The sequence below is a fragment of the Halichoerus grypus genome, chromosome 3 (genome assembly GCF_964656455.1).
Source record: "Halichoerus grypus chromosome 3, mHalGry1.hap1.1, whole genome shotgun sequence".
Lineage (NCBI taxonomy): Eukaryota > Metazoa > Chordata > Mammalia > Carnivora > Phocidae > Halichoerus > Halichoerus grypus.
Genome location: NC_135714.1, coordinates 138482389 through 138496586, shown reverse-complemented (window position 1 = coordinate 138496586; position 14198 = coordinate 138482389). Strand labels below are relative to the sequence as shown.

The 14198-nt window shown below is 34.1% G+C and overlaps 1 protein-coding gene across 4 annotated transcripts in view; it reads left to right on the top strand.

Annotated features, from left to right (window-relative positions):
* The window catches only part of FSTL5 (follistatin like 5), a 725252-nt gene that overhangs the window by 650140 nt on the left and 60914 nt on the right, over nucleotides 1–14198 (top strand). For all 4 annotated transcript variants that reach the window (XM_078069389.1, XM_078069388.1, XM_036106567.2 and 1 more), the window contains one exon: nucleotides 13178–13285. In XM_078069389.1, the coding sequence (XP_077925515.1) occupies nucleotides 13178–13285 (108 nt within the window). The remainder of the gene's footprint in view (nucleotides 1–13177; nucleotides 13286–14198) is intronic.

Genomic DNA, 14198 nt, shown 5'->3' with positions numbered 1-14198 from the left:
ATTCACTATTTGTATCTGGCTACTTTGCTCTACATTATAATCATAAGATCATTTTGTTTAAATGTAGCCGTAGTGTTATTCTTTCTTCTTTTGCTGGAGAGAAATCGATGATAGTTAATTATCATCATTTGTTGATTCTGCATTTGAAAATTCACTTAAATTTATTTAGGGCCATAAAATCAATACTCATGGGGCTTTTGTGGTCATTCAAGGACATGAACAGAATGGTTAAAAGTTTGTCCCCCAACATATACGTTTCTAGCTAAGGTTGAATAAGAAGAGACTCTGCCTTCTTGTGTCAGTTTTTAGACCGTAAACAAGTGTTCTTTTCATGGTCTATTTAGTACCATGTGTTTTGCATTTTTGTGTTTTTGCTGGCAATTTTGCTGCTTAAAATGGCTCCAAAACACAGTGTTGAAATGCCTGTACAAGAGGCTGTGATGTGCCTAATGGTAAGTTTCATTCAGCCATGAGTCCTGGTACTGTTTGGCCACGAGTTCTATGTTAATTAATGAACAATATATATTAAATAAAGTGTCTTTGAACAGAAACACATATGAAACAAAGTTATCTATTGATCAGTTGATGAAAATCTTGTGACCAGAGTCTCATAGGAACCTAAGTATGTATTTCCCGTAGGAGCAATGGGTCAGTATTCAGAAATTCAGTGTTAGTGGTTACTTTATGGAAACAACTACTACTAATAATGAAAATCAAATGTGTTTTAATACACAGACATTATTTATCCATTCACAGTAGAAAACATAAATTCCAGAAAGGAGATAATATAAAAGAAAGGGGGTGAAGTTAATATTTAGGTCAAAATGAGTGATAAGAAGTGAGAATGTACTATAGTATAATAAAGAATATTACATATTATATTTACTATATAATTTATAAAATAAAATGTAATAAACCTTCAGATTTAGAAAGGACAATGAAACCTAAATGGAAAAAAATTAAATATCTTAGAATGATCATAAAATGGCAGATGAATTACTATGAGAACAACAGCAACTTTCTCAATAGCAATAATGGACACCAAATGAAAGTGAAACATTGCTAAATGGGTTAGTAGAAATAAAATACATTCTAATATTATAATATGATCAGTGTAAAAATAATTTTGAAACCACAGCATTACTTACTGTGTCAGATACACAAAAACATAGATATTATCATCAACATAAATTGAAACCGAACTGAAAACTATTTGCTTCAGGAATAAGGAAAACTAACTGATCAATAAGTTTGATGTGATAGTGAGTAAGTAAATTGGTAAATATATGATCTATTAAAATATTAACTCTCAGTAATAATTAGGATATTCTCTTAGTTTAAGATTGAAATGTTTAGGGACTCCTGGGTGGCTCAGTCAGTTAAGCGTCTGCCTTCGGCTCAGGTCATGATTTCAGGGTCCTGGGATTGAGCCCCACATCAGGCTTCCTGCTCAGTGGGAAGCTTGCTTCTCCCTCTCCCTCTCCTGCTCCCCCTGCTTGTGCTCTCTCACTCTCTCTGTCAAATAAATAAATAAAATCTTAAAAAAAATAATTAAAAAAAATAAAAACCTTTATTAAAAAAAGACTGACGTCTTTAAAAGAGTGAAAACACAAGACAAAAATAGTAACACAAGTGTTTAAGTTTTGTACAACAATATGTAAACAGAGAAAGGGATGATTTATTTGAAATACTTTAAGATTTCTTGTACTATTTTGGAATGGGAATAACTGATTATTCAAAAATATGCTAGGTATGCTTATTAATGTTAAAAAGAATCTGTCTTGAAATACTGTGTCTGGCTATGATAAAATAAAATTCAATGAACAACTTACAAATAAATACAGTGGGGGAAGAAGAAATAAGAAAGACAAATAATAAGAATGGAAAACCCAAAACAAATAGAAACAAATTTAAACAAAATGATAGAATAAAACCAAATACATCCAATTTTTTTTGAGGAACCTGCATACTGTTTTCTATAGTACATAAGGTTCTTTTTTCTTCACATCCTCTTCAACACTTGTTTCTTGTCTTCTGATTTTAGCCATTCTAAGGTGATATCTCAGAAAACAGTATTGAGATTCCTCAAAAAATTAAAAATAGAAATACCATATGATCCAATAATTCCACTAGTGGGTATCTACCCAGGAAAAGGGAAACACTAACTGAAAAAGGTAGTATGTTTATTGCAGCATTGCAACCGAAGTGTCCATTGATAGATGAATGAATAAGGAAAATGTGATACATAATTTAATATTACACAGCCATATAAAAGGATAATATCGTGCCATTTGAGATAATATGGATGGACCTAGAGGGTATTATGCTAAGTGAAATAAGTCAGACCGAGGAAGACAAATGTACTACATGATTCCAGTCATAAGTGGAATCTAAAAAAAAAAAAAGAATAAGCAAACAAAAAGCAGAATCAAACTATAAATACAGAGAACAAACTGATAGTAGCCAGAGGGGAGGTAAGTGGGGGGTTGGGCAAAATGGGTGAAGGGGAAGAAGGAGATACAAGCCTCCAGTTATAAATGAGTAAGTGACAGGGATAAAAAGCAGAACATAAGGAATATAGGCAGTGATACAGTTATAGCAATGTAATGGGACAGATGGTAACTATACTTACAGTGTACATAGCATAATGTATAAACTTGTCAAATCACTAATTTGTTCACCTGAAACTAATGTAACGTTGTGTGTCAGCTATATTTAAATATTAAAAAATAAAATAAATAGCAATTAAAAAAACAAAGTATGTTCACAATTACAGTAACTGAGGATGGACTAATGTAATTAACTGAAAGACAAAAAGAAAACTGTTGGACTGAATAATGGAAATCTAACCATATGCACATTATGAGATATACCCCCTAAAAAAGATAAAAGAAAAAGTGACATTTAAGGACAGTACAGATAATGCAGGAATTATAATAACAACAAAACAATAGAGCTGATGTAGCTATATTGACATCAGATTTTAAAATTAACTTTAAGGCACAAAGCATTGAGTTGAAGCAAGTTACTTGATAATGATAAAATGTTTACTTTGTTAAGAAAATATAAGACTAAAAACATATATGATTGCTTACAATTTTACAAGGTGATTATTGCCAAACTACTACTAGAGATTGACATAGGATCAAAGTGAGAAGAACTTGATACCTCTACACATGATAAATCAACAAAATTAAGAGTATATGTGAATTGAACAACACTGTTGCTATGCTTGAATTAACAGATGTGTGTGTTAGCCTTTGCATCCAGCAATGATTATATCTATATCATCTATATCATCTATATCTATATCTAAAAAGAGATAAAATGTTTAGATATATATATATATCATCACTAAACATTTTATCATATCTTAGTCCATTAGGGCCACTATAACCAAATAGCAGACTGTGTAGCTTATAAACAACAGACATTTATTTCTCACAGTTCTGAGTCTGGAAAGTCCAAGATCAAGGTGTCAGCATGTTGTGATCTGGTGAGGGTCCTCTTGCTGGTTCATAGCTGGTGCCATCTCACTGTGTCCTCAGACAGTAGAAGGGGTGAGGAATCTCAGAAGGATCTTTCTTTATAAAAGCACTGATTCATTCATGAGGGTTCCATCTTCATGACCTAATCACTTCTCAAAGACCACACTTCCTGATATCATCTTTGAGGGTTAGGATTTCAGAATATGAATTCTGTGGGGAACACAAACACTCAGACCATAGCATTTCATGCATTTGAAACATTTCACTAAATGCTTCATTTAGTGAAAATGAACACATGATAGACTATAAATTAAGTCACAAGAAATAGTAATGAAAATTATTTCATACCGATTCTCTGACACAATGTTAAGCTATTAATAGCACTGATGTAAATGTAAAATATTAATATCAATATCAGGTAATATTAACAATCATGATTAAATATGTTGAATCCAAATAAGGCTGTATTTTCAGGGAATTTTTCTCCTTAATTAAAAAAAAAATCAGCAATAGGTTAATTTAACCAGATAATTTTAGAATTTAGCTGAAGAAAATCAGAATCTGAAGGAAAACATAAAGATATGTATATAAAGACACAAAGGAATTAATGTATAAAAGGTAAAACTTAAGTTATTCAAAAAAGACTCCTCAAAAGGAAATTGGGAATTTTTGCAAAAAACAAGGACAAAAGTCATGATTAACACTATTAGAGTTGAGTAAAAGAATATATAACCACACTTCTAGCAGAGAGTAAAAGAAACTAAGAAAGTATTAAGGTAAAAGTCATGGTAGTGGATTTTAAAAACAAAATGGGAAAGAACAAATTAGAGGGAAAATATGTTTATATCATGTAACCCAAATAAGAATAAAAAAGGAATCTTGATTTGAGAGGTCTAAAACAAATCAACAAAAAAATACCCTGTCCTAGATGGGTTTAGAGGGAAAGCCAACTTGGTGGTTGATTTCCTGCCTTACTCACTCTACCTGCTCTGGGTAAGCCCCTGTATATTTTCAGACTTTCTATTACCAAAGACAAATCTTAAGCTTCTCTCCATGCATCTTGCCCCACATCACCATTTATCACCCTTATTGCCTCACTTCCTACAGCTCCCTTCTATTTGGAGAACAGTGGGAACCAAGAATAATGTACCAGATATATTCCTATTGTAGGAAGAATGTGAGAACTTAAACCTTGGCGCAAAAAGGCAGAGGCAGTAGAATGTCATGGGGCTGCTCACGCAGCTCTGGCGAGATGTGTGATGGCATTGAAGATTATCCTTCTGTCAATGAAAAGAAAAGGTTTTGAATTATAGGGGCTAGGGAATACCTCGCTGGAAAGAAGGGAAGTGAAAGAGCAGCTCCTACGATTTGGGCCATTCTGCAACAAGATGTTGGATAGAAAAGCAGAGATCACCATTGTTTATAAAATGAAAATTTCCATACTGGGTACAGTCAGTCTTGTACTCTTTCCGATAGGAATACTAGTTCTTGAAACCTACTGTTGACTGTAAATATCAACCTAAAATTTTAGATCTATACCACAAAAGATTGTCTTTTTAAAAAACTAAAATTTTCTAGGTTTAAATTTGTCTAAGTTTTCACTTTCAAAACCATGTATAATTTCACTCTGTGAGCTCATTAGATAATAAATTCCATACGTCTACTACCTGCAGGGTGAAAGAACACTGCCATATATTTGTCTTAACATTACCTTAGGGTATGTAAATTTTAGTCCTCAGAAGTACGTGCTTAAAGGTGAATTATAAATATCCTAGTGGTTCTATTTTCATACTTGAAAATACTTCATTTCTTAAAATTATAAATTCCCTCAAGGTTTTCCCAATTTAAAAACAGCATGATAGATTTTGCAGACTTAGATATTGAACCCTCTGTTTTACAAATTAATAATCCAAGGAGTTCAAGTTTTGAAATTAAAGAAAGAACATTTCTAGCTACTTAAAAGACTACATTGAAACAACAACAACAACTTTGTGATTTAAAGCTGTATTTATCTCCAAGGACAGAGCACACTCAAAGTCAACTGCCAAGTACGAAGTTAATTTCGTAAAAATTAAGCATCCTTTCTCAACTTGACCACTTTTCTCAACTGAGGCTAGGTTTGAAGTCAGTCTTTTTTTTTTGCATCCAAGTGAAATTATACTTCCTGATTGTGTGCTGTAGGCGTTTTTTTATTTCTTTCAAACCCGAGTTTATTATACAGAAACAGCTAAGAATATTAACTATAACAGAAATTTAGTTAATCTTGGGGCGCCCGGGTGGCTCAGTCGTTAAGCGTCTGCCTTCAGCTCAGGTCATGATCCCAGGGTCCTGGGATCGAGCCCCGCATCGGGCTTCCTGGTCAGCGGGAAGCCTGCTTCTCCCTCTCCCACCCCCTCTGCTTGTGTTCCCTCTCTCGCTGTGTCTCTCTCTGTGACATAAATAAAATCTTAAAAAAAAAAAAAAGAAATTTAGTTAATCTTCTCCCAAACATGATAGAAAATGTCATGGAATTTTCTCTGGTGTGGATACAGAAATGGAACATTGAAGTCCAAAGTCAATCTTGAAAAAAAGAAAAGAGACAAAAAAAAAGAACACTATTCTTATTTAACTTTAATCTTTCAAGCTTTCTTTTTCAATCTAGTTAAAGTAGATCCCTAGTGTTTTATACAGACCTTAACTAAGAAGTTATATTTCTGACTTTTTCTTTTGCATGCAAATACATGCAGAAGAATACATGCAAAAGATTGTGTGGATTGGTAGTAAATGTGTCTTTAGGATTAAAAATTTAAAAAATTGGAACAGCTTTGTTACATTTTATTATTAAAATGACAAATATTTCCTTGACAACACAAGCTTTTATAAAATTCATGATAAAATATTATCATTAGAGTATATTTGTTTTCAGTGAATGCAACAGTATCATTTTTATCTGCAGCTTAAAAAGTAAAAGATCACAGTTTTTTAATGGAATCGGTAAGGTTGCTGTTGCTTAACCATCAAATGTGTATTGCCTTTCTTACTGTGGAATTTTTGTCAGAGTGGCAGGCAGGTGATATTTGGCTGTATTAAAGACTGGCTAGTAAACAACTGACCTCATTTTGTCTTCCGTGGAGCAAAATCAGGTTCTGCTTGGATGCCAAAGTGGCTGGTGACACCTCAGGAGTATTCTTAAGTGTCATCAGCAGTCTCCTCTAACCATTAGCACATTATCTTGAGAATCGACATCATTAGTTTAAATTAGGTTCACTTAATTAGCCAGCTGGTACTCTCCTTGTCAGGTTGATAAACAAGCTGTGCTTCACTGTTCCTTCATGTCAAGACCAAACCCCAAGTTTTGTGTATCTTTGTTGCTATTACCAGTATTTCCCCCTCATAAAAAGGCCATCTTTGTAGAAGCTGAGGCAACTGGTCCATGATCAGGATAGCATACACTTTAAATTTTTTATATTTGTCTCACCTCCTCAACAAGTACTGATAAATTTGTGGAACACTGAGTATGTTGGGATTATGAAGGAGTTAAGGTTTGTAGATCGACAAAGAGGAAAAAAAAAACCCTTATAATGTAAGTAAATTATATGCTTAAGCAATGTTTTAAAATATTAAAGAAAAAATATTTTACTGATATCTTCATAAAGCTACAAATAAGACCTTTTTATTATTACATTATATAGTGTATTTTCAGCATTTTAATGAAGGACTATAACAAGTTAATTCAACATGATAATATAACACTCTGAAAATGGTACTTATATGGGAAATTAAGAAATGGATTTTCAGACCTGAATATGTAGATCACTACTCTTAATTACTTACAATAACAACACACTGTAATTTGAAAGGTATTTCTGAAAATATTTAAAAGATCAATTCATTTTTGAAAGTAAGATTGTGGCTTAATTATCTGAATATCACCAGGCCAAGCAAATGCCACTGTGTACAGAAAACCATAGTGTTTATGATATGGGAGAAAAATTTCCGACCTAAAGTATTAGAACCTTTAATTTAAACAAAATTTTACGGAATCATTCAATAGATCTAAACTGATTCCCTTTGTTCTATTATGGCCGGGATTTGAATCACCTGCTACAAATAAATCTCATTTCCTTAGGCTTCTCAAGGCAAAGTCTGAAAACAATTTCCTAGCAAAATAATATCAGTAGTTAAATACAAATTTATGCAAAGTAATAAATGAGCAATCTATATAGGTTAATTCTGAGGTGGAAGATGAATCTATATGGAATGTTTTCTTACAATCACATATTCTTGAATGTTGTTATTCAACTTATATCATTTCTTCTTGATCAATGGCTGGTAGGTGCAGGAAAAAAAACAAAAACAAAACAAAAACCTATAGACACCGGTGGTCTCCAAAGTGGAATGAAAGATGCTGAGTTGTGATAAGGGAATACTAGGATGTCATTTATATGTCTTTTTATCTTTAAAAAATCATATTATATTTTATAAATATTTAATATATGGGCCAACGTGGGAAGCTCACAGTCATCTGTATGTTGAATAGTGATGTAATGCACACAGTGGACAGGAGGGCACCTAGACGAAAGTGGGAGTTTTACAATAAGAAGGGATCAATATTGGTACTTTAGTTCACTTTTATCTTTACAAAGGAGATAACAATACTGCACACCTCAACACAAAAGTTGCTATGAAGATTAAATTAAAATAATTTGTATTTGGAAAACGTTAAAAAAACTCCTCTGTTCATAATAAGTATGATACAGAGTGTAATTGTCTTTCTTAAATAAAATAATAATGATGATTTTAATAATAATAAGTTTTGGAACACTGTTTAATTTTGCAATTTGTTTTTCCTAATGATGTAGATTTAGAGTCCCATTAATTGTATGTTGAATGTTGCTATTTACAGGGTATTGTTCTAAGTGCATAGGTTATATTATTGACTTAAACAAACAGAAAAAAAGCTGCTTTCTTGGAACCTAGAATCCGTTGGATGAAGATGGACAATGAAAAATAGGAATACTAAAAATGCAAATTATATAATATGTGGTCAGGTAGTAAGTGCTTTGGAAAAGGTAAAATTGTGGTGTAAGACCAGGTGGGATTGGGAAAGCTAAGGGTGAGGGGATGTGCACCAAGTGAAGGCTGGTTACAGTATTAAGCAGGGTGATCAGACTGGCCTCACTGAGAAGGTGAGTTCTGAGCAGCGAACGTGTTGAGGAAGCAGACACTGGACTATCTAGGGGAAGACCATTCAGGGAAAAAGCCCTCCGAAAGCCCTCTAAAAGGTGTGTGTGGCTGGCATGCTGGATGAACAGCAGGAGGCCCAGAGCACTCCACCGGAGTAGTAGGTGAAGGGGTCAGAGAAAGAAGATGGAGAGGGCAGGTCAGCTAGGGCCTGGTAGTCATTCAAAGGACTTCTGGCTTTACTGTGAGGGAAATGAGGAAACACTATAGTGCTTTGAGCAGATTAGTATTATGATCTGTCTAATGCTTACAAAAAAAAAAAAAAAATCATCCTAACAAATCTGTTGAGAAAGGTGGTGAGTATATATAAAGGTAGAAGTTAGAAACCATGTGATGGATTCGAGAAGATAGAGGCTCTGTTCTCGGTGGGTATCAGGGGAGGTTCTGCCGAGGGCAGTATTTAGAAGTCGGATAGAATCCTGTTTCCTGAGAATGTGAGGCATGGGAGAAAGAGGGCAGTCAAGGATAAGAGAATCTTTACAATCCCTTTCATAAAATGTGGAGAAACATTTAAGCTATTTTGTAACACAGAGGCTTACAGATTTAATTGTGGCAAGAAAAATATTTTAAGTATCAAATATAGTGTCTTTCTCTTTTTCAAAAGCTAATGGTCTAAACTTACTCATCATTTAAAGTAATTTCCACAGTATACCAGCAGGTATTTTGTGAAATCCAATAACATACAATTTATTCCTTTCAAAAGTTGACAATGTAAGTAGGAAAATATCAGGTTTTTTTGGCTAAAAATTGGGTATGGCAAGATTATCCTGAAGATGGTTGTTTGGAAATATTTCTGTCTTTTTAGATGATCTTGTTGCTGAAAACCATGTAAATGTCCCCTCTGTAAAATGTGTTATATCTACACTTGAAAAGCTGTAAACAGATTTTTTTTTTTCCCTAAGAGTTAAACATTTTCCAAATAAAGTATGTCAGATGATTTTTTCTTCATTTTGATCTGCATATCTTTTTCAGTTCTGGTGAGCTATTATAACCAAACACCAAAATATATTGAATTTAATATTAAGCCTTTGAAATACTGAGAGACAAAAATGTTCAAATATTTTGCAGACCACTGAGCAGATATGTTTCAAAATCCGAAGCTCTTTTGAAAATTGGTATTTTTCTCTTTCAAATACGTATATCTTAATTATTTGAAAGCAGTTATCCATGGACTGCTTTTTGACATCTCCTGGAACATATTCTCATAAATTAACTTTAAAAAATAGTCTCTGTCTTCCCATTTATAAAAATATTCATACTTAAAGGCTCAATAAAAGCATCACCTCTCACCCTTATCCTTTAACGTGCTTTGTACCTCTTCCTCTGCACTTTCAGGGCATTTGGTCCTTATTTTTATTTTGTGATAGGCATCTAGTTATTTTAAGTTCTTTCACCCTCTCGCCTATAATTCTTTAAGGACAAAGACTGTTTATTTACTTTCTGTTCTAAGTCTCAGATTCTTAATTTGCTAAATAAGGGTACTGGGTACTTTATCTCTAGCTTTAAAACACTATGATGCTAATTGTCATGAAAATACCTCTAGTTCAATTAGCTTTTCTGACAGTAATAGTAGTATTTCCATGGCATACCACAGAAAAGCTTAGTAACTTCCCAAGGTATTATTACTATTCTTTTCACTTAAGTGAGGACACTAAAATGTGCAGTCGGCTTCAGAATGCCTGCTCATAAGCATGGTGTATACTGCTTCTCACTGATTCTCGGCTAGGTCTGTACTGCTTATATAGATGATACTGCGTATATTTGGGCCCGTGGATTTCCTTACACCTTCCAAAAGAGAAAAAGCCCAAAGAATGTGTCTTATACATGAGGCAACAATAGGAGGGCAACATATCCACACATTGTCAGAAATTAAACTATCAGCTAGGAAGGATGATGGTTCATGTTCAGGGAGGCTGTACATTCGGGATAAACAGACTATCAAATCCCAGCTCTGCTGATCACCTGCTGGATGATTACTGGTAAGACTGAGTCTCCATTTCTTGTCTGTTTTATGTAGATATTAACCCATGGCCTGTGGTATGCCCCTTAGGAAAGGGATCAGTGGAAGAAAAGAACCTTATGAGAGCTGGCAAGCTGGAAGTTTTCATTTAAATTGTTCTTTAATATTTAAAGTTATCTAAAGATCTTTGCTCTTTGTGTAACTGTCTCAACAATTGAATAACAATGAGGTCTTTGTTACTATTGCTTTTGGGTTGAACTATTTTATCTTTAACATCTTAAAGACATAAAGATTATTTCCTTTTAAGCTGCATACAAAATAGGGTAACTGTTATAATCACACACAGATCAAGTTTTACATATAAAGGGGAAAATATGAAAAATCAAAGGAATTTTATTGCTTTGTTATTAGTGTAATGATTAATGATGGCACTTTTGCTATATACATATTGAAATTATCATTGAGTACATGAAGAATTTAAATGAAACATCTGGCATTCACTGGATTGCAATTAACAAAATACCAGACTACTTCTTAAGCAATAAAGCTATTTAATTATCCCAAATAACCTCATCTAGAGACAGTTACTCTAGGTTTGTGCAGCAACTCAAGGTTGTTATGGAGAATTCAGTCTTCTTTCATTTTTCTCCTGCCAAACCTTCAAGGTGTTGTGTGGCTTTTCCTTCTTAAGCTTATTGTTTCCTGGCCTCAAAATGACTTTGGAAATTAAGGCTTAATGTTCTTTTTTTTTTTTTAAGATTTTATTTATTTGACAGAGAGAGATAGCAAGAGCAGGAACACAAGCAGGGGGAGTGGGAGAAGGAGAAGCAGGCTTCCTGCTGAGCAGGGAGCTCGATGCAGGGCTCGATCCCAGGACCCTGGGATCAGGACCTGATCTGAAGGCAGACACTTGATGACTGAGCCACCCAGGCGCCCTAAGGCTTAATGTTCTTATATGATAGCATTCCAAGCAGGAACAAAGTGTGGTGCAATATCATTCTCAAAAATCGTTCAGCGTATTGATCCTTACCATGTATAAATGAGACTAGGTCATGTGACCACAGGAGCCTCTAGAGAGGCTGGGAAACTTGGCATTTGTGAAAGCGGAATAGGCTTAAATCTCTGATGCTCGCCAAGTGGGCTACTTTCCCTGAGAACATTGTTGGCCACCTGATCCCAAATCAACATAATGGCTCTGTGAGCCAGGAAGAAAGTCATGAGGGGGGCAGAAATCGGAGGGGGAGACCAACCATGAGAGACGATGGACTCTGAAAAACAAACTGAGGGTTCTAGAGGGGAGGGGAGTGGGGGGATGGGTTAGCCTGGTGATGGGTATTAAAGAGGGCACGTTCTGCATGGAGCACTGGGTGTTATACGCAAACAACGAATCGTGGAACACTACACCAAAAACTAATGATGTAATGTATGGTGATTAACATAACATAATAATAATAAAATAAGTAAATAATTAAAAAAAAGAAAGTCATGAGGACACTAATACAGAAATGTTTAAGTAGGCCTTTTCAGAAATCAAATAATTAATTCAGTAATCCAAGAATATTGAGAATTTTAAATAGATAAAATTCAGGGCAAGGTTTTAGAAAATAAATATATTAGTAAGACTAAATTACCAACATGTAAGCTAAAATATGAATCTTCACAAGTTCAACCACAAGTGTAGTATACCTTTAACTAACCCACCGTGAAGATTGCATTATGAACTAGGACTTGGGAAATTCTCTAAGGATATTCAACAGAGCTTCGGAAAGAAATGCTTTCAATATTGAATAAATGTTGTTTTATTGAATACAATTTGTTTTATGTTATAAAATTAGAAAAATATACATAAGGAACTACTACAGGAAATTACTTGAAAAAGGTATTAGCTTGAAATTAAGGTGAGTGAAATAACTTCCGGGCAGCAATTTGTTTTCTGGAAGTTTTGTTTTAAGTAAATGCTAAATATTATAAATATTGGCAGAAAAACACATTTACCATATCAAGGATGGTTAAAAAATGCTTTTACTTCTTTTGGTGATTTTAGATTTCTCGTTAAGGAAACTAAATTAGGTAATCTGTCATTAAGGTTACCGTGGTCTATCATATGTAGGCATTTTGGCATTATAGACAGCCAAATCCCATGCCCAACATTAGAATGAAAAAAACCTAATAGTATAAACATAGTTCTTACCTGTGTTCAACAATTGAATAAAATACACGTATTAATCATTTATATATCTTAAGTTTCTAAATAGCTTCTCCATGACACCCAATTTGCATAGGTAATGAAGGAACATAAGACTATATAAAATTGTACAAAAACATGCTTGGGTAAAGTATCATATTCCCAAATTAAACAAATAAAGGTTTAGAAAAATCAGAAAATTGGCAACATAAATTTTTAATCTGACATCTAAACTCTTGTGTTCTCTCATAATTTCTGGCATAGTTTTAAACTAATATTTCAGTCTGAAAACATTTTTTTTTCAACTCCCATTTATTACAGGCAGTAAGCACAGACCCTGTACCAGTTAAATTACACTACGACAAATCACATGATCAGGTCTGGGTGTTGAGCTGGGGTACCGCGGAAAAGACTTCTCCAACACTGCAGGTAAGCACATTTCGGTATATTTGAGAAAACAGTGATATTTAAACCTTTAGATATCTCATTGGATATTTATAACTATGTAAGAGTGATCTTTTTCCATCTGAGGACTATACTTTAATCACATCTAGATCTGCACAGAAAGGGGGGAACAAGTTAAAACTCAAGTACTTGTTTGGATGGAAAATAATGCAGGTTATACTTATCAAAGGTTAGATTTTTATGCAAAATGAAAAATCGATGATGACAAAACCAATGCCATTAGGGAAAAACAGTCATAATTTACCTTTCAACAATTACCTGCCTCCTGTCAGTTTTCATGAGAATTTTCTTGTTTCAATCTCTCTTTTCAAAATGGGGCGTGTGAGCTAGAGACCAAGAGAGTTAGACCGTGTCAAGGCAGATCTCCATTTTTCTCCAAAACAGATAGTATGTTCTTATCTCAGCACAGGCTCATTTCTAATTGCGGAATAAGTGGTATAGTCTTTGTGGAATTTGCTTATGTTTTAAAGTTGTTTATATAGATCTTGACAGATAGAGGAAAAAAATATATTTTGACAATATCTCTCTGGCACAGTTTCAATTGTTGGAGTTAAAAGTTTAACAGAAAACTGAGAGGGAATGAGAAGGAATGTTTGGCCCTGAAAATGTGTTTTATTTGGGCGCCTGGGTGGCTCAGTTGGTTAAGCGACTGCCTTCGGCTCAGGTCATGATCCTGGAGTCCCTGGATCGAGTCCCACATCGGGCTCCCTGCTCGGCGGGGAGTCTGCTTCTCCCTCTGACCCTCCCCCCCTCATGCTCTCTCTCTCATTCTCTCTCTCTCAAATAAATAAATAAAATCTTAAAAAAAAAAATGTGTTTTATCTATGTCTCAAACTACCTCGTGATAATAGCACTGCCGTGAACATTCCTCTCCTTA